This window comes from Camellia sinensis, chromosome 6, assembly GCF_055761805.1.
Source record: "Camellia sinensis isolate YWXY chromosome 6, ASM5576180v1, whole genome shotgun sequence".
NCBI lineage: Eukaryota > Viridiplantae > Streptophyta > Magnoliopsida > Ericales > Theaceae > Camellia > Camellia sinensis.
This window is the reverse complement of record NC_138966.1, coordinates 126,736,280-126,763,463: the sequence shown is the minus strand read 5'-3', so window position 1 is coordinate 126,763,463 and position 27,184 is coordinate 126,736,280. Positions and strand designations below refer to the sequence as shown.

At 32.2% G+C, this 27,184-nt stretch overlaps 1 protein-coding gene and 1 long non-coding RNA gene across 2 annotated transcripts; both read right to left on the bottom strand.

Moving 5' to 3' along the window:
- Window positions 1-5,763: 5,763 nt before the first annotated feature.
- LOC145792872 (uncharacterized) lies at window positions 5,764-11,984 on the bottom strand. Its single transcript, XR_014333029.1, has 2 exons — window positions 10,198-11,984; window positions 5,764-7,804 (listed from the first exon to the last, which is right to left on the bottom strand). It is a non-coding gene; the product is annotated as an uncharacterized LOC145792872 (long non-coding RNA).
- Window positions 11,985-15,946: 3,962 nt separating this feature from the next.
- LOC114282557 (O-fucosyltransferase 10) lies at window positions 15,947-24,573 on the bottom strand. The gene is made up of 10 exons (XM_082874717.1): window positions 23,826-24,573; window positions 21,977-22,055; window positions 21,678-21,739; window positions 21,286-21,378; window positions 19,553-19,746; window positions 18,925-19,129; window positions 18,641-18,808; window positions 18,223-18,390; window positions 17,656-17,846; window positions 15,947-16,887 (listed from the first exon to the last, which is right to left on the bottom strand). The coding sequence occupies exons 1-10, from the start codon at window positions 24,474-24,476 to the stop codon at window positions 16,689-16,691; spliced, it is 2,010 nt and encodes a 669-aa protein (XP_082730843.1). The 5' UTR covers window positions 24,477-24,573; the 3' UTR covers window positions 15,947-16,688.
- Window positions 24,574-27,184: the final 2,611 nt, after the last annotated feature.

Genomic DNA, 27,184 nt, shown 5'->3' with positions numbered 1-27,184 from the left:
TCGATGATCAGTTCCCATTGGCCGATGGCCTTGCCTCTTGGTCGATGACCTCCCATAGTGCTCAGGGAGTGGTTTAAAAGTATCCTTGAGACTTGTGCAGTTTTCAGAGGTGCAGAGCAGTGCAAACAGAGGCAACGTATAACATAGCGATGGATTTCTGAGCGGAGCCGAGCAATCATGCATTTGTCCCTCTTCCCGAGGCTGCTTTACTGCTTTAGTAGCTTAATTCGTTTGTTTAATTAATTAAGTATTGTGTAATAATTAATTAGCTCGTTAGTTAGTTAATTAGTTCATTTGTATTATTCTTTTGGTCTCTCCCTCAAGAGAGCCATTTGTTGTAATAAGCGGGCGTGTGTGTGATGCATGTCTTCCAACCCCACGTCTTTCTCCCTTTTACTTACCTGCTTTTGATGGTTAGTTTTAGATCATGTTTCGATTAGCATACCTTATGTTAGCATATGTGTTGCATTAGCCATCTTAACATGAACTAGGATCATGCATGACTCCTAACTAGTTTCTTATTTTGGCTCGAAGTACTAGGTAAACTTTTATGCTTTAGTATCTTGCATGAGTGTGAGTTTTGCCATGATAGCATGCTTGCCATGAGTCTATCTGCTTATATGATATAACGAAGGTTGGATTGCCTGAATTGGAATGATTTATTGAAATCCGTGTTTTAGCCTACTTGCGAGTAGCAAACTCTAAACCATTTCCAAACAAACGGATATGCGATGCTTTGTTCCAAATTTGGCGATCTAGTCTATACTTATGTGTTGTGCGCATCACATAGTAATTCTAGCTAATTAACCAGAATAAGAACACATATCTTCAAAACAAAATATCATGTTCAGTAATGGCTGATCTTTGATCGGATGAGCGAGGGTGCTCATAGCTGACCTTCCCCAATCGTACCCAAGTTCCCGAGCCGAGGCAACTTTGGTGATGACGGACACGTGGCCTTAGGCACGAGTCAGGGTTTCCTAAATTTCCCCAAAAATCAAATATTTAGGTGGCGACTCTGTATCTGGCAAAGCAGTCCATGTTTGGCACTTCTTTCTTAAAAATCAGTTTTCCAAAACAATTTGTCGGATTTTGACTCTTTGGTGATTTATCAGTCTTGTATTGCACTTTGCAAGATCAGATTAAGAACTGTGACACAAACGAGTCCGAACTGTGGAAAAGCATAGGCCCTCGGGGCGCGTCCACAGTAATAAATTAAAATTTAATCCAAATGAGAAATAAATATGAAGCAATATAAATGAGACTAATAAAAATAAATTAAACGGAGGAACTGAAAAGAGAGCAAACACAAAATTTATAGTGGTTCGGCTCAAACCAAGCCTGCGTCTACTCCTCAAAATCCTCCTTGAGTTTTCTTTACTATTCGTCAAATAAAAATTACACTCCTAGCTTTACAGGTGCTAGTGAACCTTAATAATTGATCAACCCCGATCACTCCAGCCAACTAGTTGTGAATCCGGTGTTAGTCATACCTAACCCAAGTGATTTTATCTACAAAAATCACTAACAAAAAATATAACTCTCTTTTATAAGAAAAATGATAAGGGATTGGAAACCCTTTTACAATAAAAGCTCAAACACTCAACAAATTTCTCTCAAAGAAATTATATAGCTCAATGAAAATGCATAACACAATGTTTTAAGAATTCTTGAATATCACCCACAATTCTTCACCACTTCTATGTCTTTTCTTTTCTCCACAAAGCTTTTTTTATAGCCATAGAAAAAAAAACTAGCCGTTGCAAAGAGATTCTAGGTAGGCTCCTCTTTCCTTCAAATTTTTTTTCATTTAAATTCATTAGCCTTTTGGACTTGCATCATTCTTGCCAAGAAACACTTCAAATCAATCAAAGGAAGAAAATGAATAAGAAAAGATATGGAAATGATTTGAATTTTTTTATATATTTTAAATTAAAGTATTCTAAAGATGCACAATAAATTTATTTATCTTTAAATCTGTGTAATCTATATCAAAATGACAAATTTTATTTTCATATTTTGTGTCAAATGATTGTAAAAAATATAAATTAAAAAATCACAATTTATCTCATAATATTTTAAACATCATCAAAATCAAACCATAGGATTAACATTATCATTGCCTTAATTTGAATTATTAGGGCCCAATTTCTTTTTCACCAAGCTAGATTGGAATTTTTAAGTGAGATTTTGGGTGAGCTACCTCGCTTGTTTCTTAATTTCTTACCCATTTTCAGCAAATAGATTGGGTAAAATGGGGATTTGAAACCTGTAACATGATAGGTTGCGGCTCACTCTCTATCTTTGTAGATCGTCGATTGGTGAATCACTGGACAAGATCACTGGAGATCACGGCTCATAGTCGCTAAAAATTTTAGATTTAAACCCATATGTTCAAGCAATTGTATCTCTCTCGTTATAACTCTCTTTCGCCTCATTTTCACCTCATTGGTTCACCTCATGGCCTTGTTTTCATTCCACCCCTTATACGTCTTGTTCCACTTCTTTTTGCATGCCGCCGGAGCTCCAAAAGTTGGCTAAAAATAAATTTTTTCTCTCTTTGAGCAACACTTTCATATTCAAACCCACATATTCAAGCACTTACATCTCCCTCGTCGTAACTATGTTTCGCCTCATTTTTGCGTCATTGGATTCACCTCATGACATAGTTTTCATTTCACCCCTCATACGCCTTATTTCACCTCTTTTTGTGTGCCATCAAAGCTCCAAAAATTGGCCAAAATAAGACCCTTTTTTTTTTTCTTTCTTTATCTTCTATCTCCGTGTTTCTTCTTTCCTCCTTCCTTTCTACAATTATTCTCTCTTTTCCTCTTCCTTCATGGTCATTCCACCGAGCTCATGGTAGCCACCAAACCTTCGACAGTGACGGTGGCGGTGCCGTCGAGTATGGAGGTTTATGACTCACAAGAAGGGGAAAAAATGTAAGGGTGGGAGAAGGGCCATGAAAGAAGAAAGAAGAGGAAAATAGAGAATAATTTTGGAAAGAAAGGAGGAAGAAAGAAGCATGGAGATAGAAGACAGAGAGGGGAACAGAGAGAGAGAGAGAGAGAGAAATCTTATTTTTTACCAACTTTTGGAGCTCCAACGGCATACAAAAAGAGGTGGAACAAGGAATATGAGGGGTGGAATGAAAACTAGGCCATGAAATGAATCCAATGACGTGAAAATGAGGCAAAACGGAGTTATGATGAGGGGGATATAAGTGTTTAAACATGTGAGTTTGAATATGAAAATTTTGCCTAAAGAGAAAAAAATCTTATTTTTTGCTAAATTTCAGAGCTCTGATGGAATGCAAAAAGTGGTCAAGCAAGGCATATCAGGATTGAAATGAAAATTAGGCCATGAGATGAATTCAACAACGCAAAAATAAGGCAAAACGGAGTTACGACGAGAGAAATACAACTGCTTAAACATATGGGTTTGAATCTGAAATTTTGCCCAGATTTTCGTTAGTTCAATATGATGGAGATAGACAGGGAGGCCGGATTGAAACATGGATGGAAAGATAATGTTTAATTTGTCGAAATTGAAAACCTAAGGTTTAAAATGAACCCAAAAAATTAATTACATGACAAATATTAATAATTAAAATTATTATTATTTTTATTAATGTGTAATTAATTTCCCCTTTCTCTGATACCACTGTGCAGTAGTTGTCCCTATTTTTTAGTATGTGTGAAACGAGCGATATGTATACCTATTTGAAAAAAAAAATCAAATCAAATCGAATTAAATATTAAAATACTATTAAAAAAAGTCAAATACTAAAATAATCTATTTTAATTTTTGGTTTACAAAAATAGATTTAATGATAGTAGAGACTATTTTTATTGGTTGGTTGGAGGAAAATAACCTACTTGTTTCACATCAAATAAGTATAGAAACCTGGAGCCGTATATCAAATTAATTATTCAGTAATGTTACGAACTCAGACATAAAAACTCAAAATTTTTTTAGAATTTCACATTAATGACTCAGATTCATTTCATATGTGAACTTCACACATTATTAATTTAATCTCGACCATCCAACTCTATTTCTGAGTCCATTCTGAGTCACAAATTCTGGACCTACCTTTTTTTTGTTAATTACTGGTTTTGTTTTTCAAAGCAGTAGTATGAGCGGTGCAAACAATTGGTTTATGGATTTTTCTCTAATAAAATAACATTCTACCACCTACAATTTCACATTACTTTGCTAAATACAATACAGAACTGAAAAATGCTAAAAAAAAATTAAATTCATTGAGGGTTGGATTTTACGTGATTAAATTTTAAATCAATCAATAACTAGCATACAGCAGTTAAAATTTGTGTCAAAGTATTTAGGGGTGTTTTGGAAAGATATTTAAAAGTTGACTTTTGGTTTTTAACCAAGCTTTTTGGCTTTTTTGAAAAGTGATTTGGGAAGTTACTAAAAAGTTACTTTTTGGTTTTTTTGGTTAATATTTGTTTATGATGTCACATCACAATGTAATGACCAAAATACCCCCACCCAATTATGAAAATTTACATTTTCACCCATTTGGGAGGTTAGTTGATGTAATTTCACAGCCTGCATTTTGATGCTTCCCAAATGGTTTTGTTGCGTCTTTAGCTGCTGTTGGCTTTTTTTTGAAGCTATAGAACGCAGCTTTTAACTTGGGTTCCCAAATCACCACTTAGTGTAATTTTTGCATATCATTTACAAAAAAAAAAAAAAGAGTTTAATAAATAAATTTTAAAAACTTAATTATTAAGAAAGTAAAGAAGGTTTGTTCTAAACTATAAGTTTCGGATTATTAATTTTGAGCTTTTAAGAAGCTGATGAGAAACTTGTATACTATGAAGTCAAAATCTTTTGTTTATCCCATTATAGCTGGTTTTTCATGCTCTTCGGAGGGGTTTAGTCTTCTTGGATACAATAGCCGTATAGTTTGGACTACCGTAATTCTAAATCTGATTTCACAAGTGCAATGTAAAACAGAAAAACACAAATGAGAGTCCAAATCCGGAAAATCTTTTGAAAAATCTATTTACAATCAGAAATGCCAAAAATGGACTACATTGTCAAATTTCAGAGTCGCCACCCAAATATTTTTGAAAATTTTAGGAAACCCGTGACTCGTGTCAAATGCCACTTATCCGTTATAACCAAAGTGTCTCGGCTCGGGAACTTAGGTATGAGAGGGGAAGGTCATGAATTGAACACCCCACTCACCCGATTAAAGATCGACCTCTACTAATCATGATGTGATTTCTATGTACATTATATGCTCATATTCTGATTATTATGCTAACATTACTATGTGAGGCACACAAGTATAGACTACGCCACTCAATTTGGAATACTTCAATTTCATGTTTATTTGAAAAAGTTTTGAATGTGTGTTACTTGAAAAAGAAAGCTCACATGTACATTTATCAAAGTCATACCAATTTAAGTGAAATAGCCTTTATCCACAAGCATTCAAAGAGATATTTCAAACAAACATTTTGCCTCAGGGTATTATGCTTGATATGGCAACACAAACACACATGCGATATACTAAAACAAAAAATACTCACCTAGTACTCAACCGAGGTAAGCCAAAGAGAAGAAAATAATTAGAAAAATGCATGCTCTAATATGCAAGTGACTTGTCACGCCCGGTATTTTATTACTCGGATAACATTACCAATATTCATTAATCAAGTCTATTTACAAATGTCAATTCATCATTTGATGAAATGATGAATAATTAAAGATACATATTCCCTCTCGTGATACAACAATGACATTTTCATACAAATAAAAGAAATGCCCTGAGGCTTACAATAAAAGAGATAACACTACTCTTTACAAAAAAAAAAAATAGCACTCAGCCAAACAAACAAATGAAGTAGTACAATCCATCACTACATTACACTTATGAAATGGTAAAACCCATTGTTTGATCTTCAAATCCAAAAAACATTCCTTGTACACAGGTACAGGCAGGGGGTGAGCAACCACCAGCTCACCAAACAATCTCATATTAAAACATTAGAAGATATGCGAGTACCAAAATAGTCATACATATACGTGAAATCATATCATGTCAAAACCATATGATTCTATTACATAATCTCTTGAACCTAATTTATTCTAATTAACCACAACTAGTTAATTTAAATAAATAAACATGCTTCAAAAATAACATGACATCTTTTTCAATTCATTCAATTACCCATTTGTCAATGGAATCAAATAATTAAACAATTCATAATGACATTTAACAAAGCATCAATACATTTTATACAGTCTTATAAGATGAATGCATATGCCATGTCATGCTCAAAATATTTTTTTCATCTTTTGAAAATCTTATGCATAATGTCAATTTGAAAACATATTAATCTAACAATTTCAATAAAATTCTAAGGTGGTAAATACGACTCAGGTAATCCCTAGGCTGATGTCTGCAAGTAGACTATACAACTGCTACCAATTCGTCATTTTTACCAGTATTAACTGGAAGGCTTGACACCTGTAATCTGTCATTTTTACCAGTATTAACTGGAAGGCTCGACACCTATCATCTACACCACCTTTCAAGACTTACCACCGAATTTACCCCAAAATCATTTCATGAAAACTTGTTTCCCAACATTCATTTCTCAATGCAAAGTTTTCAAATCAAATTTCAAAGCTCATCATTATCAAATGAATTGATATGCCAATGCAATGGTTAATAATACAATGCAATATTTCTTCCACTTTCAATACTTCCACACAATATTCTCATTGTGATCAAAATTCTCATTTGTCATTTCAATATAATTTCTTAAGATGAATATAAATACTTTTATTCCAATTCGTCCATGGGACAACAAAATTCCCACACTGAGAATAATCTCAACCATTTAGTCACTTCAAGACTATATTAACATTTTTAACAACAATGTCCAAAATTTCAACAATTCTCATATTCCATGAAAACCATCATTTATATGTAAATAAATAAACAAATTTTCAAACATCATTTATTTTGGCACACAAAATAAATATAACAACATCTTCAAAATTTGTCAACATCTTTCTTAAAAACCCCCAATTTCTAGGTTTTCTCACCAAAACCACCCATCTTCATTTATTGAAAGAAAGTCACCAAAAACATCTATCTTCAATCCTCATAGTTCAAAACCCTCAATTTCTATTTTAAAAGGAACAAGAAAGTAAACTCACTTTCAAAAAAAAAAAAAAAATCTCTCATCTTCTTGAATCAACAATCAATTTTCAAAACAAATCAAAAGATGATTTTGAAAATCATCTAGATCTTGCAAAAAAATGTATGTATAACTATATTTCAACATAACCATTTTTCAATGCCAAGCTATTTAAAGAGGTAATGTTTTTACCAAATTCTCTACCAATAACAATTTCATAACTTTTTCTAAAATTACTTAACCAACATAATATTTACATCAAAAATTATGAAATATGCCCAATAGTAACATTTTCAAGGTTATATGTAACGCCTCGTATTTTATTACTCAGATAACCTTACCAATATTCATTAATTAAGTCCATTTACAAATAAAATTTCATCCTTGGATGAAATGATAAATAATTAAATATACATATTCCCTCTCGTTGTACAACAATGACATTTACATACAAATAAAAGAAATACCCTGAGGCTTACAATAAAAGAGAGGACACTACTCTTTACAAAAAAATAGCACTCAACCAAACAACAAGTGAAGTAATACAATCCATCACTACATTACACTTATGAAATGGTAAAACCCATTGTTTGATCTTCAAATCCGAAAAACATTCCCTGTACACATGTACAGGTAGGGGGTGAGCAACCACTAGCCCACCAAGCAATCTCATATTAAAACATTAGAAGATATGCGGATATCAAAATACTCATACATATACGTGAAATCATATCATGTCAAAACCATATGATTTTATTACATAATCTATTAAATCCAATTTATTTAATTAACCACAACAAGTTAACTTAAATAAATAAACATGTTTCAATAGCAACAGGACATCCTTTTCAATTCATTCAGTTATCTCATTATCAATTGAATCAAATAATTAAACAATTCATCAAATCCATTTTATACAATCTTATGAGATGAATGCATATGCCATGTCATGCTCAAAATATTTTTCTCATCTTTTGAAAATCTTACGCACAATGCCATTTTGAAAACACATTAATCCAATAATTTCAATAAAATTTCAAGATGGTAAATACGACTCAAGTAATCTCTAGACTGGTGTCTGCAAGTAGACTATACAAGTACCACCAATTTGTCATTTTTACCAGTATTAACTAGAAGGCTCGACACTTGTAATCCGTCATTTTTACTAGTATTAACTGGAAGGCTCGATACCTATAATCTATCATTTTTACCAGTATTAACTGGAAGGCTCGACATCTATCCGCGCGGTTTCTGGTTTTTCACCATGAACACTCAAGCCAACTTAACCAATACCAACTACACCCCTATCCGAACTTACCAACGTATTTACCAAAAACAAAACAATAGATCTTGTTTCATAAAACAATTTTCTCTTTTAAAACCATAACCTTCCAATACAAGATTAAAAATCAATTTCAATAGTGGCTCGATAAAATGATAATGCAAAATGTACAATCCTTCATATGATTCCATTTCCACTTTCCTTCACACAATTCTCCATTGTGATCAATTTCCATATCCCTATCAATGTAATATCATGATACAATCCCAAAAGATAATATAACAATGCCAATGTTCATGTATTTACCTCATGTAAATCAACAACTTCTAACTTAGTCTTTTCAAGACAATTCAACAATATTCCTTATATAAAACAAACTTCTAAAGTCAAACATTTTCTTACATTTCCAAAAATCTCCTCATTTAAATACCAACGTGGCAATCCCCTACCAGTTATCAAAACTAAAACTTCTAAGTAATAGGTTCATCAATAACAATAACATATGACACCAAAGTGGGTTCAAGTTTTCATCGATTTCTAACTCACATACTTTATCAATGAAATATAATTACAATCTTTTCAAAACTCATCCCCATTCCAAACATTAAATAGAATCAAATTCTTATTTTTCTCATGCAAGTGAAATCTCGAGACATTTAATCAATTATATCAAAATCTTCTCTTGACTATAAATATAAAATATAACGTGAGTGTTCACTTTCCAATTATCAACATCAACCGCATCAAATTAAACCCAGGAAAAATAAATAAATAAATAAAAATTTTGATAACTCATTCTTGTTTTAATCCAATTCATCCATTTGCTCCAAACGAGCTAAAATCATATTATTTTCCTTTATTGTCAAAATCCGCCAAAACAATTCGAATATCTCATATATGAATTTTAGGTATTATTATGATAACATAACTCAAGTAATAAAACTATGGACCAAATATCATATCACATCAACTTAATCTCGCTTACTTTCCCCAAATCTCATTCTTGGTCAACATCATCACTTTTAATATTAAAAGTTAGGAATTTAAACCCAATAATACCCCTTTAATTACGAAGGATTTTAAATTAACCAAACTAATTTAATTCATCAAATTAGTAAATCCATTAAGTTAACCATCTTCCAAATTAATAACACTAAATATAATTCACATGACTCATCACTCAAAATACCCTCACATTTCATACCTTGCCACTTTTCACAAATCTCTACAAACCACAATTTCACAACTTTTCTAAAATTAATAAATTAACATTTACAAAACATCATAAATGTCACACTTTTAGAGTCTTAAATCCCAAAATCATTCTATAATCTCAACTTAACAATTCACACCATATTCATCAATATCAATTTATTTTTTCTTCTCAAAAATAAATTCCAAAACTCAAAGATGAGATAAATATTTCAACATTATTTTTCCAAAATAAATTATCTAACCATAATATGAGGTAGATACAACTCATACAACTATTTATTTTATTTTATTTTCAGATTTTTAACAAGTATTTCCAACACAAGATGATTTTTCCAAATCAATTTCAAAATAACAATATTCTTAACATTTCAACATAATTTCTCTTCCAAAAATTACCAAACAAAAATCTGAAAATATATATATATATATATATGCAATACCTCTTATAATGATATATTTTCTCAAAATAACCCTAACATAGCTTTAATGTAAAAATATGAAAAAAGTCTCTACCTCAAATAATGAAGAAAAGCATATCTAAAAGGCAAATCTTGCCCGATCATGAATCCGAGACTACCATTGCGAAGATCACGACGAGTTCTCCGACTTTTATTTACAAAATTTCACTCTAAAGACTCACATTCTAAGCTCAAAGCTTGAATATCCATGGGAGAGAGAGAGAGAGAGAGAGACGAAGCAGTGAGGCAAGCCCTCTGCTAACCAAAATGTGGGAAAAACAAAAATGGAGAAGAAAGAGAAGTATGATGGAAAAAGGAAAAAATGGAGGGGAGTGGGGGACAACCCCACATGGGTTTGCTTTCCCATGGGTATAACATCACAAAACTTAATATAAAATTTATTGTCAAATATTTTAAACTTTGATAACATAAATTATAAAATGATATAATTTTTCTCATTACAAAAATATAATATTTTTGTACATCACAAAATATAATATTTTGTTCACTACCAAAAATATACCCAATTTCATTCTTTATAAAATATATAATTTTTAACCATATGGTACACACCATAAAATCAACTATCAAATATTCATTATAATTCTATATAATAAATAATAACAATTCATAAGGTGGTTACTACCAACCACCTAATTAAAAATGACCAAACAGTTAAACATGAGTCATTAAACAACCTCAAATTAAATTAAATCTAAATCATGGGCCTCACCCATAAGTCAAACATGGTCCAATTATATACCAAAATAGTCCCAACAAATTTATCTCAAATCCTGGTCCGAACACGCAAAACTCAATTTTAAATTCTGCTATAAATTAAACTGAACACCAATCAATCCATGAATTTTCATAAAATAAATACTAATCATTAAATTCTGAAATTTTTATCCAATATGCTCGACTCATATGGAAACAACATATAAAAATTTCATAATATTTTCAGATCGGGAACTATTTTTAAAAAATACAAAACCGAACTATTTTCGCACAGAATTTACACAGCAATCAAATTTGAAAATTTTCTTAATTAAATTATGCACTAGCTATTTAAAAATATGTATATTTTTTGGGTCATTACATTATGAGTTTGAAAGTCCACATTTCACATTTTTATTTTCATAAAAATGAGCACAACTTAATCATCAACATATCATCTTTTATAAAATATCACGAATGTAACACTTTTAGAGTTTTTAATTCCAAAACAACTCTATAATTCCAACTTAAGCATTTACTCAATATTCATCAATATAAATCTATTTTTCTCAAAAATAAATTCCAAATCAAAGATAAAAAAAAAAAATAGTTCAACTAAATATTTCTCAAAATAAATCATCTAATCATAATATGATGTGGATACAATCCATACAACTATTAAAATTAAATTTTCAGATTTTTAGCAATAAAATTTCAACACAAGGTGGTGTTCCCAAATCAACCTCAAAATACCACTTTTCTTAACATTCCAACATAATTATTCTTCCACAAATTACCTAACAAAAATCTAAAATATATATATATATATATGCAATACCTCTTATAATGATATATTTTCTCAAAATAACCTTAACATAACTTTAATGTAGAATATGAAGAAAGTCTCCTCAAATATGAAGAAAAACTAATCCAAAAATACAAACATCACCCGATCATGAATCCGAGAACACCATTGTGAAGATCACGACGAGCTCGCCAACTTTCATTTGCAACACTTTTACAAAATTTCACTCTAAGGACTCCCATTTAAAGCTCAAAGATTAAGCAACAATGGAGGAAAAGAAGAGAGAGAGAGGGGGGGAGATAGTGAGGTGAAAGAGAGCAGAGCTCTCTACTCAAAATAAGAAAGGAAAAGTAAAAGTAGAAGAAAAGAATAGCACACTAGCAAGGCCAACCTCATGTGGGTTGTCATCCATCACACAATTGTATTATTTAAAATTTGTAATAATACCTCAAAATTTTATAATATAAAATGATAAAATTTTTCTCACCACAATATATAATATTTTTGTACACCACAAAATATAATATTTTACTCACTACGAAATATACACATTTTTATTCTTTATAAAATATATAATTTTGCATCATGTGGTACACACCATAAAATAAACTATCAAATATTTATTATAACCCCTATATAATAAACAATAACAACTTCCAAGGTAGTTACTACCAATCACATAATTAAAAAGGACCAAACAGTTAAACAAGAGTCATTAAACAAGCTCAAATTAAATTAAATCTAAGTCATGGGTCCCACTCATAAGCCAAACATGGTCCAATTATATACCAAGATAGACCCAACAAATTTATCCAAATCATGATCTAAGCATTCAAAATTAAATAACAAAATTTTGCTATAAATTAAACTGAATACCAATCAGTCCGTGAATTTTCATAAAATAAATACTCATAATTTAATTCTAAAATTTTTATCCAACGTGCTAGACTCATATGGGAACAACATATAAAAATTATATAATTTTCTGAGATTGGAAACTATTTTTAAAAAATATAAAACCGAACTGTTTTCACACAGAATTTACACAGCAATCAAATTTGAAAATTTGCTCAATTAAATTATGCACTGACTACTTTTTAAAAAAAATTTGGGTCATTACAACTAATGCAACACATATAAAATGCAACTACTAAGTCCGATTTATTTAACATGTCCTACGAATCAACTCAAAGTATGCGGTAGCGCACGTATTCAAGTAAGTAAGAAATGACAACAATGTTAGAATGATGAACTGAACCCAATGCATGCAAAAATGGATACAACACATGACAATGATATGAAATGAAAAATATAATGCTACCATAGTAAGCATATAAATAAAATGGAGAAAAAAATGGGGGTTGGAAAACATACAAATATTACAAGTGTTACAAATTTACCCTCGTACAAGAGAGTCCGAATGAATGTCTTACTTAACTAATTATTACAACACCAAATGAATTAACTAAATTAACTAGCTATTACAAATTTGAATGAATCTAACTAATTAATTACACATACTAATATTAAAGTACTTAATTAATGGACTTGAATGGGAAGCGAGAAGCCGCACACACACAACTGAAAACACCCTCCCGAAAATCTCTTTGTTTGCTGCCAGAATCTATTCTGTTTGCAGTCATAAAATTATTCTGTTTTGGCCTCAAATTCTGTTCTATTCTGCTGTAAAAATGCCACTGCCTATGCAAAATTGGTGGCCGGCTAGCCTTGAAAGTGGTCAGCCGTACAGAGTGGTGGCCGGCCGGTCATTACTTTTAAGGGACACCCTGCTACCACAGGACTGAAACAGAGCAAAAACAAAGTGTTTCCAGGTGATGTTTATCGTCTCTGCCCTTCCCTATCATGGAAATGATCAAGCGATGAGTAGATTCAATTCACAAATTATCAATTGTCACAAATTTGTTGCGTGATGATCTATGAACCGATAAGACAAAAGCTCAATAAAATTAAACAAAAGACGAACAACAACTCCTCTATATCATGGAGTTACCTTAAGGAAAGGGGTGGACATTGCTTCATGAATCATTGAACATCACTAAAAAATATGCAATGGTCCACAACACAATGGGTTCAATATAACATTCGATTAAACCCAACTCAATTTTATTACTTTTTTTTACCTTTTTTACTCCAATTTTATTAGCCTTTTTTACATTACCTTTCCATTTCTTATGTTTTCTTCATTTTTGTCCAAAAGTGTAGATTATGTCCATTAAGTCCAAAAGCAATAAAGATAACAAGCATGACTTGACCCAAGAAATGAGCTTGTCAAGCCCTTTTCTACGGGAGAAATTACAAAAAAAGAATCAAACTCATTTACAAGCGATAATAAATTCTAAGTCAAATCCAAAATAAGCGATAATGACTCTAAATCCAAACTTTATAATAAGCTATAATGAAACTTTCCTTGGTGATTTCCAAGAGTCTAAACTAGAAAGTTAGTCCCTAAGAAGTACTGCACCGTCGATAAAGGGAAGTGTCAAACAAGAGGTTTTGCTTAGCATGAGAGAGATGTAATACCTTGGCAGATTCATTGTTCAACAAATTTTCTTTTTGACATTCAACATGGAGGCCCTCCTCTTTTTTGTGACTTAAAATCACATTTTTAAGCTTAAAAACACTCTGAAAAATAGTGTGAAAAAACAAAGAAAAGAGATAGAAAAAGATGGTACAAAAGCTCAAAGATTACCCTTTAAAGAGATGATACTCTTCTAGTTCACAAACCACAAGTTGAACATTCTCAAGAGTTGAAATTTATGTTCAACAATTTCAGCAAGAGGCCTCAAGTTTAGGCTTAGGAAGTGTATGTATAATAGTGTATGTATATTGCAAGAGAGAGAGATAGTATTTTAAGCAAGCTATAGGCACTTGGAGAATTTTTCTAACCCCAAACCATGAGGGGTGGTCACGTTGAAAATATCTATAATGAGACAGCTAATGCAAAACATGCACATGGGGACAACTAGGGATGTAAGAAAAATCAAAAAAACCGACTAAACCGATCGAACCGGTCATATTTGGTCGGTTTTTTAATATGAATCGGTCTGTTCGATTTTGAAAATTAATTTTTTTTTAGTTTTCGGTTCGGTGCTGATTTTGATATACTATACACCGATTTGCACCGAAACCGACCGAATATATTTACATGTAATATATATTAAATATATAATTAATATTTTGACTCTATTTGATAAACTTATGGTTTAGACTTATGGGATGATTGTTTTAAGTTTTGATTTTGTTTTGATGTCAAGACTTTGGTTCTGAGATTATATTTTGTTTCTAATTCTAATTCAGTAAAAGTTTCAACCCTTAGTATTTATTAATTTTTTTATTTGTATTTTTGTGAATGGTTAGATTAGATATGGTTAAAATTGTGTACAAATGGCTAATTTAATATTTTTATATAAATTATTTATTATACTACAAATTTAAGAAATGACTTAATTTTGAAAGTACTTAAACCGATTAAACCGCATTGAACTGAACCGTTTGAATCGGTACATTTTGGTGCGGTTTAATAAAAAATTTGGTCTGTATTGATTTTCAATATAATAAAATCGACATTATTTGTTCAGTGCGAAATTTCACCTAAACACCGACCGTCCCGAACCGATTACACCCCTAAGGACAACTGGTTATCTCAAAATGTCTGTTGTCGCTGAACATAGCCAGCCAGCCATGAAAGGAGACGGCCGGCCAACCAGAAATGGCGTGCCGGCCACTTGCTGGCCAGCAGGTCTCTAGTTGGTCAGGTTAGAAAAAATTAAGTTTTAATCCAAAGGGGATGCAAGGTTTAAGTTTTGAAACTCAAAACTGAAGCCGTTTTCCTAAAAAAATTGAACGATTTACACAGCGTAACATTTCATCATCTAATGTTCAACGTAAGGCGCACAAGTCTTGAGGGTAATCAAAAATAGAATGTCTACACCCATTCTTTTGGAGGTGCCGTGTTTTCCACATAGCGATTCACGTCCAAAGAGGGCAAATTACATCTTTGCCGTGCAATTATTATATAAAATTTTGTTAATGAGCGTTCTTAAAAACGACTTGATGATCGTTAATTTCATCATTGCTTTGTAATTATTATATAATATTCTGTTAATGAGTGAAATAAATGAGTGCCCTTGAAAACGACTAGATAATCATTATTGAGATTCACAAAATTACTACGAATTGAAGAATGTTGATTTTTGGTTAATTCATTTGAGAGACGTATAAATTGAAATATATCACTTTTTTTACCCAATGATACTATATATAGTTGGAAAAACAATTTACTATTTATGCTACTGTAAATGTATATAGAACGTTTTGAAACAGAAACAGTATGGAAACAAAAACGGTAACATTGATCGTAACAAAAAACTAAAACAACATTAGAAAACACAACTCTTTGTAAAAACAGAAAACACAAACTATAATCAGAATCAGAAGCTTACTGACTATGAAGAACTTGCAAACAAGTCATGAACAGCCATTGAATGTCAAGAGCATAGCTGCAAGGTCAAACTCAATGTCTTGTTGTCCAAAACACCACCACGTCAGATATGACCATCCTCCCGATCAAAATGTGAAAGCAATGTACACAAATCAAAAGGATGACAACTGTCTTCACAGCCAAACAATGAGAGCCGAAGCAAACTGTGCTAGGAATCCAGAAGAATTTCACAAAATGAGTCGCTGATGAGTAGTTGTGGATAGTCTTACATTTATGTCCTGTACTTTTGGCACACATGGATTTTTCATGAAGCAACTTGAGCGTTTTGAGAACCTCCATGTTGAATGTCAAAAAGAAAATTTGTTGAACAATGAATCTGCCACCAGTGGTCAAAATTTTGAAACCCAAATCACCTGTACAATTTGTGTGGCAACAATGCATCAAAAAACCCAGGGCAACTAAAGCATCAGGAAAAATGTACTTCAAATCATATGAATGGAGAGACTCTGTGAGTTGGAAGTATCTGCAGAGCGAGCCTCTTTTTTCACTTAATGGGGTACTGTCATCGATCAGGCGTATGAAAAGTCCGGGCCCATGCTTTGAGTGTTGAGTTTTTTGATTCCCAAAGACACCGGCATTCTGGCATAGGGTTCGTGAAAACAGAAGACTTTCGGTTGCTTTTTTTAACTCTAGGTACCATTATCCCCTTGCGATCACTTTCTGCTAGCATTGCCTCCATTTGATCTTTAAAAACCTTCCAACTGTGAACCAACGAAACAAAGAAAAAAATTCATCTGGCTGATTATCAGGGAATATTTCAAAATGCTAGAAATTGAAGTACAACAAATTTTATATTAATCAAGAATAGTGTGATTTGTATCTGAAGGTGATTTTAAAATCTTTGGCAACATAGAAGAGGCAGTTCATGTAATGTCGCAGTAGTTTTAACTCAATTATCGGTTTTAATCAGACTGAACAAATGCTGCTGATCACCAACAAACACACCAAAGGATGATCAACTTTTATTCTTGAGTACCATAGATGCACCAAACTTAGGACTGGTTTTGCAAATGCATTTTCAATAGCTCTTTGAAAATAAAGTTGTTCCAAAAAAATCTGATATGTTTGACAAATGCTGAAAGATTTGTTTTCTGTTATTGAGAACTCAGGTAGGGTTTGGAAATTTTTTTATTTTGTCTTTACTGAATTCTTCTTCTTTTTTTTTTTTCTTTTTTTTTTTATCAGAAGGATTTTACTCTTTTGATTGGACCTGAAAAGTAAAAAAATTAATAAAAAATTTACTAAATACAAAATGTTCCAAAAAAAAATGTAATTTTTTAGCATTGGCCAGGCAGGGTGAGTTATGTTTTAAAAAAAGTGGTTTTTTCCCCCCTTTCTGTAGCTGAAACCAAACAGCTTTATAATTTTTATTTCTGGATTAAATAGCCAAGAGTGCTTTTTTAGCCAAAACCAAACAGAGTCTCAATCTTCTACAGCAGGGCTGTAACATAAGGTATATGGAAGATTACCTGATGCTTGTGTCCTGCAACAAAACAGCAAGCTGACTTTTATCCGGCTTGACAGTTTTAGCATGTCCATCATACAGGAATCTTCGGTGGCCCATCAGAAAATGAGGGAAGTTTCCACCTTGAGTGGTAACAAATACCTCACTCAACAGGCATACCATGTAGTCTAAAGCGGCCAATCTCGATGAATAGCCCTATTAATTAAAACACAAATATGAGCTAAACCAAATTTGTAGAACTCAATGATTATAGTGCAATCTCAGCCACAGAACTTGGAAATCAATCAAGTGGCTTGAACTAAATTAGGCCACCTTTTCAGCATATTTTAAGCAAAAAGAGCATAATGAAAAATAAATAAATCGGGTTGTTTTCTTTATTTCATAAAAAACCCAAAGGGAGAAAGAAAACCATAAGCTTCATAAAAAAAATACCAGAAAAACTCTATTGCCTAAACATTAGTCTGTCGACCACAATTGAGTGGGACATAACGTTTAGTTTGGTTTAGGAATTAGAACGCTGTAAAAACTATGAAAATAATGAGTTGAAATACGAGGCAATAAAAGATTTCACCTCAAATGAAGCAAGCTCTTCTGGGGATACAAGGGATTCCTTAGTCTGTAGGAGGGGAAACATCTTTAGTAGAGGAGCTAAATTTCTCTCACTCTTGTAAATTTTCCCCGAGGCCAAATAAATCGGCGTATTGTTGGCAAACCCCATACCCCTAAGCATCATTCCAACCTATGCAGACAAAGAAAAACATATGCAAAGAGAAGAATTGGTTATCTGGCGAAATAGAGGACTACATGCAAGTCAAAGTATTAACACTATAAGCTATTTAATTTTCATATTTAAAAGAAAAAAAACAAACTGAACATGAGGCAACGTGGTTACAAAGACTAACCTCACATAATCATCTCCAAATATCTTTTACTATAAGGAAGAAACTGAAACCGAGAAGGAAAGCAATATTAGAGTACTAAAAACCAACCTCCAAAGGTGTCATAGGGCATTTTCCGTTGATTCGATTAAGGCCAGGTGCAATGACACGGTCTTTACGTTTGAACTTCTCTCCCCAACCATTTTCCCTTACTGAATCCATTTCAAAATTCTCTCTCTTCCCCCCATCATACTTGCAGCATGAAAAGGCCACCATGTCCTACAAGTTGAAGATCAATAACTAATTGACTCTCATAAGATTGTAAATCCTAACCAACCAAACACTACTTTAATCAAAATGTTCTCAGAAGATAAATCCAAAATAAAATTAAGTACCTCCTCAAATCGAAGGTGGATGGAAACATACTGCCCACCAGTGCTCGAGCTCTTGCCCATCATTCGGCTGACCAATTTCTTTGCAAATGTAGCTATTGGAAGAGAGAATCTCAATGCTTCATAGTTGGCTAGGCATCGCAGAAATTGAATGTGAGGTGCAACATTCATTGCCAATCTGTTTGCAAAGGGAGAAATGCGGATAACTCTGCATCAACCAGGTAAGTGATTAGGAATAAGATGTAGGTCTGCCACAATATTTTACAGCAACTTCAGCCCGTGCCAAATAAAGAATGCTCATTTAAAATTGAATCATCCAACAGTCTAATGTTAGGATTCTGGGAACAGCAATTTGGCGAATGATAGTGATGTAGATCACTAATGGATGAAGCAACTTACAAGAGAGTTATATATATAATACTAATTGTGTTTCTTGTTTTATATTTGTCTGATAGTATTAGTTCTTGGATTTGTGGAGAGAAGCAAAAAATGAAAAAAAAAAAAAAAAAAAAAAAGAGCTTCAACTTCATTCACTTTTCCCTTCTCATTTCCATGATCCAAACACAACCTACGGCACTCTAAGTTATGGATTGACAAAAGGAAGAGAAATAGATCTAGATTAAGTACCTACCGCTGCTTACTCAAGACAGGATGAACTTCTTCCAAGTAATATTTTGCCGTAGCCCAAGCTTGGACTCGCAGATTTGGTATGTTGCTGATGTTGAAATCATATACTTCCAACAATTCCTCTGGTAGCTTGCGAACCACTCTGACATAACCCTCAAGGCTGGTAATGAAATGCTCCTCATCATAAATATCACTAAACTGACTGCATGGCACCAAAAATGAAATCACTAAAGAAGAAAAAGCAAAGCATGTCATAGGATTGAATGTACATAGATTATATGGCCTAGGAACCAAGAAGTCGGAGAGTAAATCAGCACATTTAAGTCAATAATTTGTTCAAAAATTGAAGAACAAGATAATATACTTGGCAGGTTGCTGCATTTATTACAAGGGGAAACCCACTTCCCATCGTAAAGAGAGTATTTTATGTAACGGGTACGTCACGTTTCCGAGATGATGTGGTGTTACCCTACCACTCATTAATTGACATGTGATTAAAATGGGACCCGAGAAGTCACTTTTTGCTTGGTCCGAGGTGCTGAATGTTTGGCCACATCAAATTTCGGTCTCACTTTTCACTAATGTCAATTAATTAGTGGAAGGGTGACACCACATCATCTCGGTCAAGTGACATATACCCATTAAATATCCCAAAAAATAATATAAAAATTGCAACACAAGAAAACACAAATATGTGCCCAATAACACCATCCAGAATCTAGTTGAAGAAAAAAGGAACAAGAAGACCCCGCAAAAGGTTTTATATAGAAAAGATGATTAAAAAAGGTTATGACACCAACAAGAAAGTGAAAATCTTGTGGAATTGAGTTTTCTTCTCATTCATGTAGGTTATTTGGTTGCAGCATAATGATGAAATTGATTCTTTATGGAATAAAATGTGTTATTTATCGTCTTTATGGTCTTTTATTTCTCCTCCTTTTAAGTGAATTCCGCTTATTTTATTTTATTTTTTATAATTTCTAGTGATTGGAGGGCAGCAAGTCATTTTTAGGTGGCATTTTTGACATTTGCGTACTAGTCTTTTTCTTTTGTTCTTTGCTTGGCAGACTCCTTTGTCTCCCTTTGCTTAGTACTTTTTCTTTTCTTTAATAAATTTTCTTTTATTGTCAATCTAAGGAAAAATAAAAATAAAAATAAAAATAAAAATAAAAATAAAATAAAATAAGGAAGAAAGAAAAGGAATAGAGGTTAATTATACCATTTCCTTCGTACACCAAGAGACTGAGGTGAAATACACACAAGTTATTTGTTATATCTCACTTCTATATTCTTTTGCAAGTGCCTCCAAGGGAAATATTTAAAGCATTACCCAAGTTTCATATCTTACAAAAATGAACTTAAGGGCTTTTTTGCAGGCTAATCTTTTTGAATGAGACATTGTTTTCTACATCTTATATCATATATTCTTGTAGACTATCATCAACTTCAAAACTTAAATGGTGCTGTCATGGAAGATTGCTCGATTAATTGTAATATAATTCAAATAGAAGAGCAATGACAAAAGAGAAATAATACAAGCTCTGTCTGGTTGTGCATTTCGTTTTTTATTCTATGTTTTCACAGGAAAAAAAAATTTGTTTGGCAAATTGTTTCCGAAAACTGTTTTTGGGAAAGTTTTCTGAAAACAAGGCACTTTTGTTTCCAAAAACAAGAAAAGGAAAATGAATATAAAAAATAAAACAAATTTTTTATTTTCCAGAAAAAAGAAAACACAACTTGCCTTCGATCCTTCCAAACACTGTGGAACTCAAAGTGAGGGATGACCAGTGTCGCATTTAAAAGTCCAGCCACTGCCACCGCATTGCAAATCTGCCGGGTAATTTTAATTAAAAAAGGAAAAAAAAAAAGATAATGGATTATAAACAAAAAAAAAACAAAAAACAAATTAATAAGATTTTAACCTTTATCTCCTTCCTTCATTTTCCTTGAAAGAAAAATTGAATTACAAACAAAAAATTTACACGAGACACATATATATATATCACAGTCTACAACTTTTGGGGAAGGACTTATACCTTGTGATCTAGATATAGTAATGCATTTAGAAAATATATAGAAATTGGAACAACAGTAAATTGATGATTAATTTTACAAGAGAAATCATATACCGACGAACGCTGTTGATTAAGGCCACCATTAGCTTCAACAACCAAGTAATGTGCAGAGTACCCTAAAATGAAAAGAAAAAAACAAAATCATTAGTCCATATACAAAAAGCTATGTAATCCTTAACTTTTGTTATCACTGCAAATGTCACGTCCTATAATATTACTCCATCTACCAAATATTAGTAGTTTTCCTTTACACACGGTACAGATAGCAAAGATACTTCATCAAATTATTAAAATGTGTTGTTAAAAGAAGAAAGAACAAATCAAGAACAGGATCAAAATTAAAATCCTTATACCAAAATTTCGGCCAGAAGTTGTTTCCGGGCATGGTTTCTGCTCTTTGAGCTTCCTCCTGTATCTCCATAGAGTGGACAACTACAACAAGAATCAACATGTCAACTTGGCTAATTTATGTATACAATCTAACATCGCCTTTTTATAAAATTAGCATTTTGGAATTAAAATCATAAAAATTGGAGGTGATTAAAAAAGCAATTTTGAATACAAGGTATTTCACGGATAGTTTTCTTTAGCAAAATCAACAGTTTCAGAAAAGTTCATTGGATTCTCATTGCTAATTATCTTTTCCAATTACGTTTTTTCTTTCTAATTTATTTTTTTAAACAATATCTTACAAATATTTATGCATATTGTCAAATACAAACTCCACAGGTAGATAAATTCCAAAAGCAATTTCACCACTTTGTGTTTTCAATAAATTAGTCCATCAAACAGCCAAACGATCGAAAGCACAATCTTTATGTCGCTTTCCGAGGACATCAAATTCCAGCAGTGTACTAATTACCAAGTAAGAGAAGGGAATGAAACAAGTTTTGATGGTATTCAACTGCAAAATCTTCAAGTTTACATGTGCACATTAAATAAACTAAAAACATATCAGAAAACGCTACTATCTAATGCTCTCATAAACTATCTAGATCCAAAATTTAGCATATAAAACTAAAATAGCATACTTCAACTTATAAAGAGCCCCCTAATGAGAAACTCGTCATCCACATATGGAAATCTATATGCCAAAAAGTCAAGTGATATTTTATAGTTTGACAAGTGACAAAGTTGCAACAACATATTCAATGTGATTATTTTAGTGCATGAGCCCCTTGTACTTTCATGAATTTCAAATTATTTTACCATCTTTCCATTTTATGATACAACAATGATTCATCCCACTAAAAATATCACCACTAATAGCACTAATGCATTAAAAAAGTTAAAAAAAAAAAAAATACAACTCCAAGACCAAAACATCACATCATTAATGGCGGGACCCACTGCCACCTAATTAGTAGGAGCACTAATTAGTGCTTCCAAGCATTTTTCTTTATGATATTCTCCCAAAACATTTTGCATGTTTGCTTTATTTATCTGACAATTGAGCTTGTTTGGCTACACAAAAGCCCTGAGTTCCTAGTTCCCCTTTCTCTAGAACTAGTCACTTGGGTGCAGGATATGACGCACCTTTTAGACTTGGGCTTGGGCAAACCATGTCCAAGGTTAGGAGCGTAAGTTTGAATCCCACCTATATGTGAATCTGTCACTTACCACTACATGATTGTCACTATTGATTGAGTGACTAGCAACGAGAGGCTCGGCTCTTTGGCCTATTTTGGAAAGTTCAACTTCTTAATTTTTTAAATTTTTTTTTCAAAAACAGATACAAAAGTAAGAAGATGATATGACAAAAAAATATATATATATCAAAAAAATTAATAAATTAACATTTAACCTACTTGTTAAATAGGGTCTAGCTCCGGATTTAAACCAATCATGGAGGGAAGGAAAAAACAAAAGGTGTATGATTAAATTACTGGAAAAAAAAAAGAAAGAAAGAAAGAGAAACCCATTAACCAGAACATCCACTTATAAAACTAATATCCAGTGGGCCCTACTGTATGATTTGATATTTTTATCTTTGTTTTGTTTTTTTATTTTTTTTTTTTAGATTGCCATGTCACTAGTGCTCTTATTAGAGCTCTATTATTAGAGCTCTTAATCACCACCCTATCTAACAATTACTACTTTCTTTTCTTTTCTTTTCTTTTCTTTTCTTTTACTTTCCTTGCATTTTCTCATCAACCAAACAGAAATTAATCAGAAAAACAGAGGAAAACCCGTAAAGCAAACCTCAATTCCCGACGAATTGTCAGAGCGAATATCATCCCAGAGCTTGAGAAAGATCTCGTGGCTACGGTAGACCGATCCAGGCAAAGGACGGGGTCGCATCCAAGAAGAGAAGGGACCCACACACATGATCAAGCCCGAGACGTACAGAAGAGGCAAAAGCAAAAAGTACCGGAGGCCTCGCCGGGGGAATATTCCGGCGATGATGCTCTCACGGCTGGAAAGGGATTCGACTTTGTGAGGAAGCCGGCGCCGGCGGCATTGGGCTGCGGCGGAGGGACGGCGAGGCGATGGTGGTGGGCTGGAAGAGCTGCTCTCGCTTGAATCGCCATTGGTGGTGGTGTGGGAGTGATGGGTTTTGGGTTTGATGGGTGGGACTGACACAGACTGTGGTTTGCTGTTTGCGGCCATGCAAGAGAGAGAAAATGAAGAGTCTAGAGAGAGAGAGAGAGAGAGAGAGAGAGAGAGAGAGAGTGATAAAGATGGATTTTGAGTTTGATGGAGGTTGTATGAAGTTTGTGTACTGCCACCGTTTTCAGGTAGTCCGTTTTTTAGCTCAGAAGTGTGAGAGACGAGAGGGAGAGAAAACAGAGCATGGATCGTTTTGTTTTCCCTAAATTTTCTTAGAGTTTCAGTATTAAATCTCAACCACATAATACAACGCCTTAAAAAATTTTAGAAAAAACACACTCAAAAGATCTTGGTGGCTTGAAGTTGGAGCCAAGAATGTTGGAATTACAAACACAAAGGCATGTGTTTTTAAAAATTTCAAAAACAAATAGTTGAAAATTTAAAATTATTTTTTTTATTATACATTAATTAATTATTTTTTTCTATCCTCTCTTTTTGTTAAGGTTGGTTTAGAATATGAGTTGACTTTTTAATTTTTTTGATTATTTTAATTTATGGTTAAAAAATCTCGTTTATGATAGATTTTTTGAATTTTTTAACTTTTGTGAGAAAAAAAATAAAATAATTATAAATTAAATGTGATATTTTATATTATTTAGTTAAAATAGTCTATTTTGTCTTATATAGTTATTTTAACCCAAACTAATATTCTAAACGAGGCTTACTTTTTCTTTCATACTGATCTATTCAACTACAAAGGCCTCTTTTAGGTACTTGGGCTTTAGCCATGTTTGTGCGTTTGTAGCAAAAGCTAAAAGTTGACTTTTTTTTGTATTTAAAGACATTTGGGAAGTTGATTTTCAGTTACTGGTAAAATTACAATTTTATCCCTCATGAGTCAAAATGTGCTACATGAGTGAAGTTGTAAATATTTTAAATTGAATGAGAGTAGTTTGGTCATTTTATTGTGATTTGATATCATAAACAAATATTAATAAAAAAATCAAAAGTAACTTTTTACTAACTTCCCAAATCACTTGTCTAAAAAAGTCAAAAGTTTAGTTAAAAATCAAAAAGTTACTTTTTATCATCTTCTCAAAACATCTCAAAAAATATCAAATCATCCTAAACTGTAAAATTCTAAAACTATTTTCAAAATATACAACAAAATTTTTTAAAAAATTTTTAAACTCTTTACTGAAAATTATTTTTGAAATAATATTTTAAAACACAAATCAAATGAAGCTAAAATTATTTTTTTTCCTTTTTTTTTAAAATGATATACATAATCTCATTTTTATTTTATTTTTTTACTTCTTTTTCTCAATATGAGTGTCATGAATGTGCCATTTATTTACTTGTATTTTGAAATGGAAAAATGAGCCGAAAAAATAAAATTTTATGTAATATTTTTTATTTTTTTAAAATTATTTATCTCTATATGTTATTTATCTTCTTTTTTTTTTTTTTTTGATCTTTGGTTATTTGTCTAGTTAAACGACTGATTTTTGTGTTCATCATTTTTTTTTTTTTTTTTTGTATGGTTAACAATACTATACAAAAAATTACACAGAATAATATGATCTTTTATGTATTTTCATTTCTAATTAAAACACTCACTATTGTGCCTCATAATATCAACTTAACAGAATTTGAAGGCTTGTGGGACTCACCTTGGGTATTGTTTCAATGATCCGAGCTTTTCATTTTGTAATCTTTCGTGTATATCATTCGTAGAATAGAAAAAATAAAAAATAAATAAAAAATAAAAAATAAAAATAACTTAATCTGATAATCATAATATTTTTTATTTTATTATTCTTGTCTCTAAAAACAAAATAGGATTCGAATTTTCTCAAGTTAGCAACTTGAGAGACTATTTAGATTTGGTAGACCCATTTCGGGACGGACGTCACTTATTCGAATTATTCACTTTTTAGTATTTACTGAGTATAACATTTATATAAAAAAATTAATATGATCGAATATCAAAAGTTATCTATTAGAATCACATTTAGTTTGGATTTTCAGGATTCACTATTCAGAAAATTAAAAAATTTAATTTTTCATATATTTTTTTTTATTTTTACTGAATTTTTTAACATTCTAAGCAATATTTAAAATTTTTAGATACTCCTAACATAAATATAATTAAAAATTATAATATTTGTGAAAAAAAATTATAGAAAATTCACTAAATATCAAAAATACAAAAAAAAATACTAGAATTCGGTACATTTTTCATATTTTTGTATATTTATTGATTATTTAAAATATTTTTTTATAAATATTTTACTTTTTAGATACATGTAAACAAAGTGCATCTAAAAAATTTAAAAAAAAATACTTAATGAGAGGGAAGTTTTTATGTGCACTAGGACCTAGCTAGGCCAAGGCGTGATAATGGGTCGTTCTGTGAGCCGCGGTCAAAAGGGCCCAGTAAAAGGACCATGCGGTTAGCTCGGTCCATTTGTGGTTATGGTTACCACGGTCGGTACGGTGTAATCAGCTCGGTCATACCATTCAAAGCCGAGATGATTTGAGCCTTCCTCCGGACCTTACTCTTGATTAGCTCGGTCCAAGCTTGCTATGGTTAGCTCGGTCTCAACAGGCGAAACTGAGGTACAAACAATAAAGAGAAGAACCGAGCTAGTTGGAGCTCAGTCATTTCTGCCACTTTAGCATGGCTATGTTAGCTCAGTCGTGTTGTCATACTACCGAGGTAAAACCATCTCACTTGGTTTAAGCAGTGAGGGGGGTGTTGAAGGATAAGCATTATCTTTCAGGAGTGTGATTCCTAGGAGGACTCTACATGGAAGAATAAGAGTCCCACTAGGATTATGCCACGCGGAACCTATAAAAGCTCACAACATCACCTATGGAGAGGTAACACAACTTTGATTCTCGAATACACAGATCTTTTGTCTATTTGTCTATTTTGCTGACTTAGGCATCAGAGAGGTATCCGGCACACACCCGCCGGCTAGCTCACGTTTATGTTTTCAGGGAGT

What these genes read in the sequence shown, in the direction of transcription:
- LOC114282557 (XM_082874717.1), bottom strand. Translation starts at nt 24,476, where the DNA reads ATGTGGTTGAGATTTAATACTGAAACTCTAAGAAAATTTAGGGAAAAC. An exon ending in AACTTCTGGCCGAAATTTTG is followed by an intron (nt 21,740 to 21,976) that starts GTATAAGGATTT and finishes TTTTCATTTTAG; the next exon opens with GGTACTCTGCACATTACTTG. An exon ending in CCTGTCTTGAGTAAGCAGCG is followed by an intron (nt 19,130 to 19,552) that starts GTAGGTACTTAA and finishes TGGTTGATGCAG; the next exon opens with AGTTATCCGCATTTCTCCCT.